Here is a 15,010-nt window from a genome sequence, read left to right as displayed (position 1 = left end):
AAACAACTCTCGTGTTCTCGTTATGTGATGAGAAGCTCCATTATCTACCAACCAATCACTAGTGGAAACTGTGTCAGAAAGACAAGAGACTAACTAGAACTCTTTCTTGATCTTTGCAACAAACACCTTAACCTGAGTTTTTGCAAATGTTGCTACTTGTTGCAACTTTCCCTTCTCCTTCTTCTATTAAGGATGTTGTGAAGCATAGAATCCTTGTGGCACAGAAAACATTTGATCTTACTCAAATCCTTTTTCCTAGACTGCAAAGTCATTTCTCCACTCAAATTCTTTTCGCTGAACCTTTTCCTGTGCCCTTTTGTGCCTGGCTGACAAGAGCCAAGATCGCATCATTACCCTTTTGGTGGCTGACTTAAGATTACTCCTGAATCATATCCTAGATGAAATCATCCCATATCCTTTCAAACTTGGGAAGTGTCTCCTGTGCAATGATGCCCTTGATTAATGGGGTCCATTGCTTGGTGAAACTATTAAGGGTCGTCCGCACCATCTCTTTATCTGACATGATCTCTCCAACCACTAACAATTGATTATGTATTTGAGTGATCCTGGTGAGATCGCTGGTCACTATATTTGATTTGGTCATCTTGATGGTTCTAAGTTTTTTCCTCAACACCATCTTCCTATTTGTATCTTTGCTTTGGAAAAGATTTGTCAGAGTCACAAACATTTCCCTTGTTGACATCTTCTCAAATAAGTGAGGAATCAAGCGGTGCTTCACTACATCTAAGATGATCCTCATGGCCTTCATGTCCTTTTGCTGATGGGCAACCAACTCTGTCAGATCAGTGGATTGGGTCACTGTGGAATTTGCAATATCCAACAACTCGTTCTCCTTCAAGAGTAATGTAACCATTTCCTTCCAAGAGATTAAGTTAGAGGTGTGAAAATTTCTGAATCTAACAGATCATAAATCCTATTGCAGTAAACTGATTTGCATTACCTACTTGTGTTCTTCATTTTAACAAGTTATTTTGAAAATTATTCAGAAAATATTAATTCAAATACACTACAGCCTACACCAATATACAGATCAAGTACTGAAAAATAAATGAGACAACCACACAAAGGACACACTTATTTTTGGACTAAACATCTCTTGAAAAACCCAATGTGGGAAAACCGGTGCAATAGATATGAGGGTTTTATTATTATGCAAATTTCTGAATACAACTAGGGTGCCAAATTTGGCTCACCCAATAGAGAATAAACTCGACAAAAGTACCTCTATCCGGAGATAGATATTTTGGCGGATCCAATAGCTGGATGAACGAACCCCACATGTGACTGAGCTGTCCCCAGTGCTGTGCAGCAATGGCTGCTCCTAACTCTATGCTGGGACTGTGTCACCCTCCTGGTGAGCCTTCTCGGCTCAGAAATCGATTTGCTGAATTGATGCCCAATCTGCCTCACAGAAACCCCAACGCTGCCTCTGCGTGACTGCGTTAGCCCTCCAACTTCTGTGTCACCCTCTTGGAGCTGCGTTGTCTCTCCCTGGTGCTACACTACCTCTCTATTATGTATTCTCGACCTTGGACGAAAGTCCTGCTACCGAACTGCCCCTCTGCACTAGAAGTTTACTCTGAAATTCTTAGCAAACCACGGCCCAAAATTTTGATCTAGCTCAAGTGTTGCTCTCCTTGTGTGTGTACTCCAACTAACCCCAGCATTCCTTTATCCTTTTCTTATTGAGAAATCAATGATTGTGATCTAATCTCTAATTAACGACTAAGATTAAATTAGACTTGATCCTTGTCACTTAGAAGCTTCTCACCCATATTTACATTAATTCACTTTAATTATTTTAATTTCCTAAGTTTTAACTTAGGCACCATTAAAAATAATTAATTATTTGAATAACATGCACTTCGGGTGGAATTTCTCCAAACGATTTTTGGGTCTGGAAGATCTCATGTGTTCTATCCCCTCCACAAAATTTCAGAGCTAGAGCACATCCGATGCTACCCAAAAATCAACACTCCTTCTTAGCGACGAATATGCTCTAGCAATACTTCCCAGCGGAAGTATCCCACTGATCCACAACATCGGTCCTTTGCACTGCTGATGCTCGACCTGCTACCTTTCATCCATTGCGTTGCTGCAATTTGTACTGCTGCCCATGACACTGCCACTGTCACTGCTGCATCCGTACTTTAACTCCCTCTCAATATGCTGCATCATGCTGCCCATAGCACTGCCACTGCTAACAGTTGCATTGCAACTTAGTTGCTAAGAAGTAAGCAACTGAAAAGCCACCCAAAAGCTGACATGTTGGTTAGTGTGGATGCCCCTTGACGTTGAAGCTACCACTGCTGCTAATATGTGTTGCCCCTCTAATGCTACTGCGCTGCGGTTGTATATGCTCTGTGCCTTTCGCACTTCCGCAACACCCCACTGCGTTGCTTCAGACTTTGACGCTCTAGCTTTGCCACTGTTGCTCCATCATCCCTCGCACCAATTGACTCTCTTCATTTTGTGATTGTCATTAAGGGCTCCCATAGTCGTATGTGATTCAAGAGTTTGCGCACTTCAAGGATCCTACCCCTTTTATTTCACGATAGCTCCAACTACAGTTCTATATCGCCCCACTTCTTTTCTAGAGGTGCATGAGCACTCATGGCGCAATCATCATCATCACCCTCTTTGTCAGCTTGCGCTGGAGCAACCTTTGAGTCAGACTTCTCTTATTTTCCCTTCTTTCGAGGGCACTGAGTGGAAAAATGACCTAGTTCTCCACATCTGAAGCATCTGACTTTGGATGTCTTTTTTTTCCCTCTTTTGCTGCCCTTTCTGTCGCGCTGATGCGAGAGCTGCATCCTCCTCTTCCTCCTGCTCGGTTTTGATCCCTTTGCTGCTACTTCCCGCCTTGGTCAACCGTCTTATCTCTTCCTATCGAAGAGCTGCCCGCATCTCCTCCTAACTGGGGAGAGAAGCCCTGCCCAAGATGCTCTGGACAAAGGTTTCCTAGTCTTCAGTGACTGCATTCAGGGTAGTCCAGACCATGAATTTAGGATCTGGTGTAGACCCTACGAAAGTTAGCTGGTCTCGGATCCCTTGCAACTGAAGAAGGAAATGATCAATTTCTTCTCTCTTCTGCATCTGAAACTATCTCAACTGACACTCAAGTAACATCTTCCGTTGAACGGAAGTTCCCTCATACAAAGTGGTTAAGGCTTCCCACATTTCCCTTGTTGTGTCATTCTCAACAATATGTGGGATCACATGATCCTTGACCCCATCCAAAATCATGCACTTCGCTTTTGCCTGAGCCTCCTCATACTTCTTGAGAGGATCAGCATCAACCAGAACAACAACTGTCTTCTAGGTATAATCCTTGATGCAATGTTTATCCAAAACTGCCAAGATCTTGGCCTTCCAGAGGATGAAGTTGGATGCTCCATCCAACCTGTACTGATCCCTCGGTTCGTTAACGACCATCTCTACTCAAACGAATGTCGAACTGGTTCTCTTCTCCCTCTTCCGTTGCTGCCCCAACAAAACTCGGATTTGTATTTCTTTGGCGCTAGGAATCCTCTAAGAAACAAGCTCCCTCTGAATTTCTATTTCCTTCGCAAAAATCCTTCTGCCAACCATTGTCGAACCACCCCTCTGAGAGGAACTGACTCCCTCTACTTTGCTTCTACCCCACTAGGTACTGTTCTACGCCAACAGAATCAGTGCCCCACTAGCAACTCCAGATAAAATCTACGGTGCACCCCCAGCCACAGCAACTGGAAAACGGAGACTCAACAGTCTCTATGCTGGCCCAGTAACCACTGTGTTGCCCTCTGCAGAAACAACGTCACCCAATCAGGCTGATGCAGGGTTTGCATGAGCATCCCTTGGTGACTGCGTCACCCCTCCTCTGCTCTCTTGGGCCGAAACTGCGGTGTCTTTCAGGACAGCTGTCTTCACGCATAGATTTTTCCTCTGTCCTTTCGTTGATGGCTTCAGTCCTCCTTGATCTGCAATTGCTCTGATACCATGTGAAAATTTCTGAATCTAACAGATCAGAAATCCTACTACACTAAATTGATTTGCATTACCTACTTGTGTTCTTTATTTTAACAAGTTATTTTTAAAATTATTCAGAAAATATTAATGCAAATACATTGTAGGCTATACCAATACACAGATCAAGTACTGAAAAATAAATGAGGCAACCACACAAAGGACACTTATTTTTGGACTAAATGTCCCTGGAAAAACCCAATGTGGGAAAACCGGTGCAGCAGATATGAGTGTTTTATTATTATGTAGATTTCTGAATACAACTAGGGTGCCAAACCCAGCTTACCCAATAGGGAATGAACCCGGCAGAAGTACCTCTATCCGGAGACAGATATTTTGGTGGATCCAAGAACTAGATGAACGGGCCCCACAGGTGACTGCGCTATCCCCAGTGCTGTGCAGCGATCACTGCTCCCAGCTCTGTGCTGGGATTGCGTCACCCTCCCGGTGAGCCTTCCCAACTCAGAAATTGATCTGCTGAATTGATGCCCAATTTGCCTCACAGAAACCCTAGCGTTGCCTCTGTGTGACTGTGTCAGCCCTCTAGCTTCTGCATCACCCTCCTAGAGTTGTGTTGTCTCTCCATGGTGTTGCACTGCCTCTTTGTTATGTATTCTCAGCCTTGGACGAAAGTCCCGCTGTAGAATTGCCGCTCTCTACAATAGAAGCTTATTCCGAAATTTTCAGCAAACCATGCCCCAAAATTTCAATCTGGCTCAAGTGTTGCTCTCCCTATGTGTGTACTCCAACCGACCCCAAGCCTTCCTTTATACTTTTCCTGTTGAGAAATCAACGACTGTGATGTAATCTCTAATCAACGGCTAAGATTAAATTAGACTTGATCCTCATCACTTAGAAGCTTCTCACCCATATTTACATTAATTCACTTTAATTATTTTAATTTCCTAAGTTTTAACTTAAGCACCATTCAAAATAAGTAATTATTTGAATAACATGCACTTTGAGTGGAATTTCTCCAAACGATTTCTAGGTCTTGGAGATCTCATGTGCTTTAGCCCCTCCACAAAATTTCGGAGCTAGAGCACATCTGATGCTATCCAAAAATCAACAAGAGGCACCCTCCAACTTGTCTTCAAACCTTGAACTGTTCATTGCCATCTTCAATGCAAAAATTTACTAAAGAAAATTACTGCTAGAATTTTGGATCTGTTGAAAAAGTTGTGAGAATTTTGATTTCCTTTTTAGAATTTAAAGCTTCGATACCATGTTAAACTTCTAATTCCAGATCTGATTTAATATTCTTAGTACATTATTAACTCGAGAAAAAATTTAAATCTGAATCTATTGAATAAGAAATACACTGGAATTTTAACACAACAATTTTCAACGGAAGCAAACCCAGGGAATAATTTTTCAGACGAAAATTTTCCCTCCAATTGAGTTTCACTTTATTAATCAGAACAATGAGGGCTTCCTAATTGGAAAAATGGCCCACAAAGAAATATGGAATTTACAACATTTAAACTTGGCTGAAGTGAGCCTAGAAAAAAGCCTAAATGGCAGAAAATCACACTTCCACATTGCTTTAGGAATTATAGGCAGAAGATGGACTTATCTGTATGGCTTGTATACTCCTCAAGTCGTTCCCTATCTCAAACTCACTCAATCACTACTGAAAAATACGACCAAATCTGTCATCAACCGCTGGAGTTTTCTTTTCCTTTATTGCTGCTCCTTTTCCTCATCTCCTCAGTTTGTGCTTTCACAATCACTATATCTCATAACACTGAGAAATGTTTTTTTCAAAACTATGTCTTCTGCTCTCCTTACACTGCTTTTTATAATTCTTTATTGAGCCAGACCCCCAACCCTAATTTCCCAAGTGATTGACGATTTGATTAGATCTTACCTCACTTGAGACCTATTACCGCTCGAACTAGCAAGGGTCCTAAAAGGGGATCTTTGAAGGGTTACTACTAGGCTAAGGACAACAATGGAGCGATAGCCCACCGTCACCTCGGCTAAGGCTCCCTATTCTTTATAGATTTTCACTGATGGGAGGAGACCTGTTACTATAAGGATCACGAAATGGATGGACCAATGATAGGGCAAGGGGTGATGTTGGAAGCCTATTCACAAGAGAGGCTCAAATATGTGGCTTGCTTGTCTTGGAAGACAAGATGGAAGGATATCTAGGAAGGGCTTGGGGAAATTTCTAGGGTTAGGTTTTGAGTATGTGTCTTATAAAGGAGATCCTTAAGTCTTAGAATTCTTGTGGAAACTTGGGTTCTAGGTGATCTTTGAAAAATTAACCTTGATAGTGCATGGAACCACATGGGACCAAGTGAACCCACGGTTCGGTCAAGGGGATTGGGGAGATTGGATTCAGGTAGAACTATGACTATGGACCTTTGAATTTTCTAGGGCAAGGAGGCCTCAAAGACAACTTTGCTTGGCACTAGGGCAACAACAAAAGCAACTTCAAAGACTTTATACTTCATTTTGCAAGGTAAATGGCTTGTTAGGATGAATTTCAATAATGAAGCATCCCTAGGAACATCCATTCATTATACATGGCCCATACATGAAGCATTCACTATCCAGAAACTAAATTTCCACAACTTTGCATAAGAGATACAACAAATAAGCCCTAGTATAGTGAAATCCCAGCAACAATGTATGTGACAAAATTAGAAAAAAAGAATAGCATTAAAATGTACTTACATGTATAAGAATATATCCAACCATCCAAAAACTTGCCATCAAGAAGCTCCAAGGCATATGAAAATTATCCAAACATCAAAATTCATTTCATGCTCCAAAAATTCGTCCTCTAAGAAGGATAGCGAAAATATCTAAAGAGATACTAGTTCGAAATCCTAGTGATGATGCTAAAATGAATCATCATCACTTCTATTTATACACTTCTAATGAGTTCGATTTAGCTACCTGGGCCTACATTAACCCCTAGAATAAAATAATGTGCAAAACAACTAATCTTTTGGTGACAAACCCACCAAATTAGCTCATAAACAAAAGAATAAGTTTCTCAAGAGGTCGAATGATCAATGATACATGTCGTTGGGCCTTCTAAGAACCCTGATGAAGTCCATAAGTGCCACAATGATAAATAGGACTCCCTAAAGTAGTGGACAAGGGGTTTTCCCCTTGTTCTCCAAATAATAACCTGTGGTGCTTCCAATGGGTGTGAGGACACACAAGTAACCTCGTGGGTATCCAAGTAGATCGAAGATGTCTGTAAACCATCTGTAAGGGCTTAGATGATGGTATAAGTGATGCCAAATCAGCATATAAGTCCTAAGTCATTTGCCAAGTGCATGGTACAACTGTGGGGCCGACTGGGCATGGTGAACCAGGTGCATCTTCCTCGTCCAATAGGTGAATTTTGAACAATCTTTGAACATCTTTGAGGATCCATGGAGTGTTGTCTACTGTTGTGGAGGCCCATGGCTTTCTACACACCTTACATGTGCCAATGTAGCCCTCTGGAGGGTTAGGACCCTATATGGGGAGACCAAACCAAAAATGGAGACCATCTGCAATTCTGCATAAGATCCAATGTGTCCCCTAGCCTTCCAATACAACAAATCATTTAAGGAAATCGAGTTAAAGAGGTTACAAACCATGGACAATAGGTGGGCACTTCATAATGGCATGCCCTTCCATAGTGGGCTTTGGCATGTGCTAATGTCTCCTAGCTCCAAATGGGGTTAACCAAGTACCGAATTAGGTGGTTTCTATCTTTAAAGGGGATAGTTTGTCCAAGGTACATCCTTCAATGGGTGGTGGCATTTGATAAAGAGATGAATGGAATAGGGAGTGAAAGGGGCATCCCTGGGCCACATGTTGGAGTACAAGGGTAGCTAGTAAAAGTGAAGCCCACTCTTGGGTATATAATGTATAGGAGGGAGCAATTATGGTGCATGAGGTGCTCCAGCTTTGATTTTTCCACCCTTCTATATATGCCTTTTGCCTTTTATAATTTTTCTTTGATTAATTGCTCAAGGCTCGAGGGATAAGAGCATGATGTGTAAGGTATACCAATGGATACCCCATTTAAGGTAGGGTGGTTCATTGACCACCAGAGGTTGGGACAGTCATGTGTTCTTGAATGATAAAGGAGACTCATCTAGAACCTATAGGAACCAAAGTGATGGTCATGATAATGGGGTAGAGCTCATATATCAGCTTTTGCCCACGTGCTAAATGTGTTTGTCCTGACTATTTTTTTGCATTTTGTGGTACATTTTCCTGTTGAATGTGGCCAATTATGCTTTTACCTTTCTTTTCAGCTGCATCAACTTCTGGGGCATCATTCCATGCTCGACCCAAGGTGTGGGCAAGGGGAGGGGGAAAGCTAACCTTATGTGGACCCAATGGAAGAATGTGGACCCAGGTGGGAGAAATGATGAATGGGGTTATAATGAGCAGAAGGGGAGTGATATATGTGGATGAGGGAGCAAGACCACACAACCAAAATCAGGGTTTCCGATGTAATACCATCCCTAAAGCCCAAAGGTCAGTAAAAGATATCCCACGAGACTAAATTCCAAGGTTAACATCAAAAGGAGGTCTAGGAGACAAGAGCATAGACCTAGCCCACTCTTTTTGCCGAATCCCCCCATTAATCCATGCCCAGAAGCATCCATGATAAGCAAATTACAATACTCAATTACCAAATGACATAAATTTAGGTTCGGGAGGCTCGCCTTCAAACATATGATCATGACAGATGGGTGAGGGACCACATGGATGACTTAGGTGGTAGAAAAATGACACAACGAGCTAGTTGGTGGCTACAAGGGGTTGCTAGCTACTGGTTGAGGACCATCTTGGAGAAAATATTTCGCATAGGGATATCACCCACAAAATGGCGGGTAACAAGTCCAGTGGTTGAAATTAAGTCTAAGTCATTAATCTAATTAACTTACATTTCCTTGGACTTTCCTAGCTTAATAGACAACATTAATTAACTGACTTTAATTAACATGCTTTCCTTTAGAAAATTATAAAAAACAACTTAACTAATTGAAGTTAACTACGTAAGATTCCTAAGTGAGAATTGGGACAACTCCTGGATGTTTGACACTTAGCCTATGCAGAAGTACCTATCCGCCGATAAACTTCAACACATTGTGAGACATAGAAGGTTTAGGGATTGTCTGCACCAAAAGCTTTTGTTACTCCATATGCTGGCTTATGGGTGCAAGTCCTTAATTAACATGATTCCATTTGTTGAGTCTAAAATGCAGATGCAAATCAGAGTTTCATTTACTATCAATCCGGGTAAGTAAACTTCGAGGATCATCCAATATATATGGACTTAGAAACAAACTAAACTGCTAGGTGAAGAAATGCCATAGCTCCCTTACAGGAGGTCTTTCATTGGGATCTCCAACACCTATTTAGTCATTTAATCAAAATGAAATCTAAAGACATTGTGACAAGTGTAAGAAATATCAAAGCTCCCTTACAGGAGACTGTTCATTAATATTTCTAATCATCTTAATTAACAAACTATTTAAACTAATGAAATTAAAACACTTCAACCTAATTCTGATTGTGTTAGTGTCAGTCTTTCCAGCCTTCCTCCAGTGATCAAATATGCTCTTACAAAGTGGTTTTAGAGTGTCAAGGTCAAATTTTGTCATTTCAAAGAGTCTTCAAGCAAAATTTGGTCACTAGGCATTAGGTCTAGGGTTTGCTTTCACTCCTTCTAAATTTGTCCAAATGTTGGTCCATGTCATCATTCAGCTGAGTCTATCATCATTCATAGGGTTGTCCTCATCAAGTCAGTGTCTAATGAGTCATTTTACATCTTGTTCATGCTTCAGTTGCACCTAGGCAAGGTCATTTCCTTCTCCTAGGGTTTTGAAAGCTAATTTCTCTTGGACGGTCAAATCATCGTCAAAACTTATATCCTGATGTTCATACACCTTCCCCTATCCTTAAAGTACCTTATAAAACACTTTCCATCACTGAGATTCCCCAAATTCTTCATTTTTCCACAAACCCTAGTTTCTTGCCACAACTTGGCAATTTTCTAGGCTAGGCGTGTGTTTTGTCCTTTTGGACCCCTTCCCCTCGCTCGATCTCTGAGATTCCACTTTCCCCTGCTTCCTAACACCCCTCCCTACTCCCCAAAATTTCCCCAAGAATTTAGAAGCCCCTTATCCCCTTCATTTCGTTTCATTTCGACAAAATCCCTTGTTCCACACATCGGGATAAGTTTCACTCAAATGATGTTTCTGAGCAATCAAAGATGAATTTGGGAAAACTGAGAGAGGTTTATGTCCAGAACATGCCAAAGAAGAAAAACCTCCTTCACTTTTTACACAGGTGTCATGGTTTTAGAGAAATGTGAAAAATATCGTTGCCTCAGGAGAATTGAAGGCACCTCTGAAGTGACCTTGGTAAAATCAAGTTTTCTCCTAGCTTGGTTAGCCAAATGACTTTCTTGATGAGTCAAATGATAACTAGACACAAAGAGCTTTCCAATGAGCTATCATGAGCTCAATCTGGGGTTGAGAAAGGCATTCAAAAGTTGACGGCAACAACACTCTGCCTTGAGGTAGCCTCATTTGGCACATTTTGACCAGTCTTGGGAGATTTGATTTTTGACAGGGTAAATGAACTCCAAATTGAAAAATTCCATTTGGGTTGGAAAGTAGACTCAGAGACCTTTCCAACGAGCTATCCTGCGCCCAATTTGGACACCGGGAAGGCCTTCAAAAAACATCTGAAAGTCGCGCTACGTGTCAGGAGGGGCGCGCTACGCGTCAGGGGTGCGCTACGCGTCAGGGAGCTTTTCTCAGTGTTATTTTGCACGTGCGCTACGCGTCAGAGGGGCGCTACGCGTTGGGCAAGGCGTGCTACGCGTTGAAAAATGGCGCGCTACGCGTTGGGAAAATTTGCCAGTTTTGCAGCTTCAGTTCAGGAAAACGCAGCATTGACTAGTTTTGACTTTTTGGTGGGATTTTTCATCCTCTTTGATGTAATTGCAAGAAATAATCCATTTTTCTAGCCTGCTGTTGATGCTATTGCAATTGTTGGCCCAGGGTACAAAATCCCTTCTTATCATAACATTAGAGGCCGGATTCTTCAAAATGAAAAGCTTGACTGCACTAAAAGATTGGAGGATTTTAGGGAATCATAGGCACAAACAGGATGCACTATGATGTCAGATGGTTGGACTGACCAAAAGGGGAGAAACCTTATAAACTTCTTGGTTAGTTGTCCCAAGGGGACTCTGTTTATAAAAACTGTTGATGCATCTGCATAAATCAAAGATGCAAGAACTTTATGTGATTTGCTAGATATGTTTATTTTGGAGGTGGGTGCAGAAAATGTTGTCCAAGTCATAACAGACAATGCTGCAAATTATGTTGCTGCTGGCAGGATGCTTATGGACAGACATCCTACTTTATTTTGGACACCTTGTGCTGCACATTGTATTGATTTGATGTTAGAGGACATAAGGAAAATTTTCTTTGTCAAAGATATTTTTGAGTCATCCAAAAGCATTACAAAATTTATATATAATCATACATCTGTGCTTAGCTTGATGAGAAAATTCACCAACAACAAAGAGTTGGTGTGCCCTGCCATTACACGATTTCCCACCAGTTTCATATTTCTTCAATCCCTCTTGAATTCTATGTGGGATGTGAAGAGAATGTTTTTTTCAGAGGAGTGGCATGCTTTGACAATGAGCCGCAAACCAGAGGGAGAGGCCACATGCAGACTAGTTTCATACCAGGAAGACTTTTGGGCGGGAGTGCAGGAGGTGTGCGTCGTTACTGAACCTTTGGTAAAGGTTCTTCGATTAGTTGATGGTGAGAAGCCCGCAATGGGCTATTTGTATGAGGCCATGGACAGGGCGAAAGAATCCATTCGGGCCTACTATGATGATAAGGGAGATGAGGGGTTTCAGAGACAACTCGTCCTATGGGGAGTGATTGATAAATGATGGAACAACACACTCCATTGTCCCATTCATGCTGCAGGGATCTACTTGAACTCAACATTTTCTTACGCATGTGGGTTCGTATTTGATGCTGAGATCATGGATGGATTCTTAACCTGTGTCCAGAAGATGATGCGATCTCCAGCAGAACGTACAAAAATCTCTAAAGAAATTGAGACATATAGGATGGCAAGTGGCACATTTGGCGTTGACATCGTTGTCACTGATAAGATGATTGAAATGCTAGGTATTTTTTAGTTTGTTTCAAATTTCATTGTTTCTTCAAATTCCATTTTTTTCTTATGTTTATTTAAAATTTTATTTGTAATTTTGTTGTAGATGCATGGTGGAGAATGTATGGTGCTAGGGTACCCTTTCTGCAAAAGCTTGCCATTCGAATCCTTGCCAAACATGTCGCTCCTCAGGATGCGAGCGCAACTGGAGTGTATTTGAAAAAATACACGACAAGAAGCGCAACAGGTTAACACTTAAAAATTTAAAATATTGCAAATTTCCAAATAATTTTTTGAATTCATTAAACATTAGTTTTTATATAATTATTATTTCATGATCTTTGTACAGATTGGAGTCCCAACGACTTAATGACATGGTCTACGTCTACTACAGTCTTCGATTGTGGGTGAGGCAACTTGAGAGGACACCTGATATGGAGGCCATCTCATTGGATGAGATTGACACCACTGCTGCATGGAGGGTTGAGGTCGAGAGGCCTCTCATGGAGTTCGCTGATGATTGGTTAGTGCAGGATGTAGTGGAGGGGGAGGAGGAGGAGAAAGAGGCGGAGCAACAGAAGGAGGAGGTGACACCACCTGCTTGGGCTACCTCTGCCACCAATAGAGGACGTGGTCTACTTCCTGTAGCTCCTACTCCTAGTTCTTCAACTTCTAAAGCATAACAGAGTCTAGTGCCAACTCCACCAGCGTCTACATCTAGAGGGAAAGAGAAAGCTATGACATTTTTTCGCAAGAGGGGTAGAGGAAGTCAATAGTATTAGACTTTAGTTATTTTGTTCATTTCATTGTATATGACATTATGACTCATGAGATACATTATTATATTTTTTGTTGATATTTTGAGGTTGAGTTGGGACTTAGGAGTCAGAACTTACTATTCAGGCATGATTCACTATTATGTGTGATGTAGCACTAGAAATGATATTAAACATTTTATATATTAGTTCTTTTATCATATTTATGTGTCAATGTATTTATTTTATGTTGTAGATGGTTTAGATATTAAAAAAATTGTAAAAAAAAAGAATATTTTTGTATGTTACGATTTTTTCCCGATTTTTCTCCGCGCCGAAATTATTCCGATAACGATTAGTGCAACATTGATTAAGACTTCATTTCACGTTAATACTTCCATTTTGAAATTATCGAAATATGCTTTTGAAGTCATTATCAAGAATACAGATGTAAGCATTTCCAAAGACATCGATTGAAATTCTCTTTAGTTTATGCATTATAAAGAACATTGACATTCTTTTGTATTAAAATATAATACAAATTCTATGAAAGGTTGTATTCAAAGTTTAAGGTACCTTTTAACAACGGAGGGATACAAAGAATGCATAAGTTGATTACTATAATAACGTCTGTTTTATTATCTGCAGAGTAAATCCTGTCCAAGTAGATTCCGGGGCAGAACTAGCACAATGGATGTGCCAGGTGCATAATATTGTTAATCGAAGGTATGCTTTCTGATTTGAATATATGATAAATGTGTCCTTTTGGGGATTAGAAGAAGACTCTTTATGCAATTTATACTAATCGTTTGCTCACTTCGTATAGCTTGGGTAAACCCAAATTTCCTTGTCAACGAGTTGATGCAAGATGGGGTGCACTGGAATGCGATGAGGGAGCTTGTGATTTGCAAGGGAGAAGGCATTCTCATGTTAGATAGCCTATGATCTTGTACGCCGTTAGATGATATCCTTTACATCAGTATTGAAAGATGTTAAACATGTTAAGCATTCTACAAAGTAGCTTTTCAGAATAAGAACGACTCATTCCAAATAAAATGTGTTTCATATATCCCAATGTAAAGAGTAATTTTGCATTGTGAATTAAAATAGGTTGTTAGTTAGAAGTTGGTTTCTTTTAATTTAGAAGATTTAAACATTTGTAAAATATGGTATGCCTATCCTTCGCATATGGAACAACAATTATTTTTTGAAGTCTAAACATTCAATGATCATGAAATGAGCTGGTTATCATGTTAATGATATTATATGACCGATTGCTTTTCTAATATTATATTGTAAAATAGTTATTTACATATTTCGATTTGAAATCAAATTTGTAATTTTGTATTAAAACAGTAATGGCCTTGCTCAACCCTTGAAAACACGTGATGAGTTCTCATGTAGCTAATAGTACTAAGTTCTGAACAAGAGTTCTTGAACTAATGTTTCATGGTGGAATGTTCTTCCGGTTTTGACGGTGCTAAAAAATTGGTGCATTTGAATGCAAAGTAATTTTATTAGAGGCTCAGAACGTACGGGAAGTGGGGCCCTGCTTATACTTCATCGGCACTTTTAACACTCTTACTAAACAGAAAATATGTTAAAAGTGGGTAAATATGTTTGGAAAATCAGAAAGAAAAAAAAAATGGTGTAGTTGGCCCTACTATGGGGCAACTCTTATTGGTAAAAGGGATCAAGAAGAAATCTTCAAGGACGAGCCTTGGTTTGTGAATCAAGCCACTTGTTCACGAAGTACCAAAAGTTGGGTTGTGATCATGACAGGCAATATTCACATGCCTTATTTGAGATCCAAGGACGAGTCTTGGTTTTTGAATCAAGCCACTATGACGAGCAATCTTCAAATGCCTTATTTGACTAAAATTTTCATATTTCACCTTTGGAGTTCATCATGAGTAAATAATTTTTTAGAGAAATATACAATGCCGGTTGGGAAACCAAACCCATAGCTTAGATAGGGCCATGCTATCTGCAACTTTATACCGGATCTTTCGAGGAAAAAAAATAATTTTATTTTTATTTATTTA

At 40.3% G+C, this 15,010-nt stretch overlaps 1 protein-coding gene across 2 annotated transcripts in view; it reads left to right on the top strand.

Annotated features, from left to right (window-relative positions):
• The window catches only part of ERV1 (Erv1/Alr family protein), a 240,133-nt gene extending 225,882 nt beyond the window's left edge, over nucleotides 1-14,251 (top strand). For both annotated transcript variants that reach the window (XM_089423484.1, XM_089423483.1), the window contains 2 exons: nucleotides 13,614-13,691; nucleotides 13,792-14,251. In XM_089423484.1, coding sequence (XP_089279610.1) covers nucleotides 13,614-13,691; nucleotides 13,792-13,903 — 190 coding nt within the window. In that variant the 3' untranslated portion in view covers nucleotides 13,904-14,251. The remainder of the gene's footprint in view (nucleotides 1-13,613; nucleotides 13,692-13,791) is intronic.
• The last annotated feature ends 759 nt before the right edge of the window (nucleotides 14,252-15,010 follow it).

The sequence above is a fragment of the Pinus tabuliformis genome, chromosome 4_1 (genome assembly GCF_031772625.1).
Source record: "Pinus tabuliformis cultivar Carrire ecotype Pingquan chromosome 4_1, CPIR1, whole genome shotgun sequence".
NCBI lineage: Eukaryota > Viridiplantae > Streptophyta > Pinopsida > Pinales > Pinaceae > Pinus > Pinus tabuliformis.
This window is presented reverse-complemented; position numbering and strand designations above follow the sequence as displayed.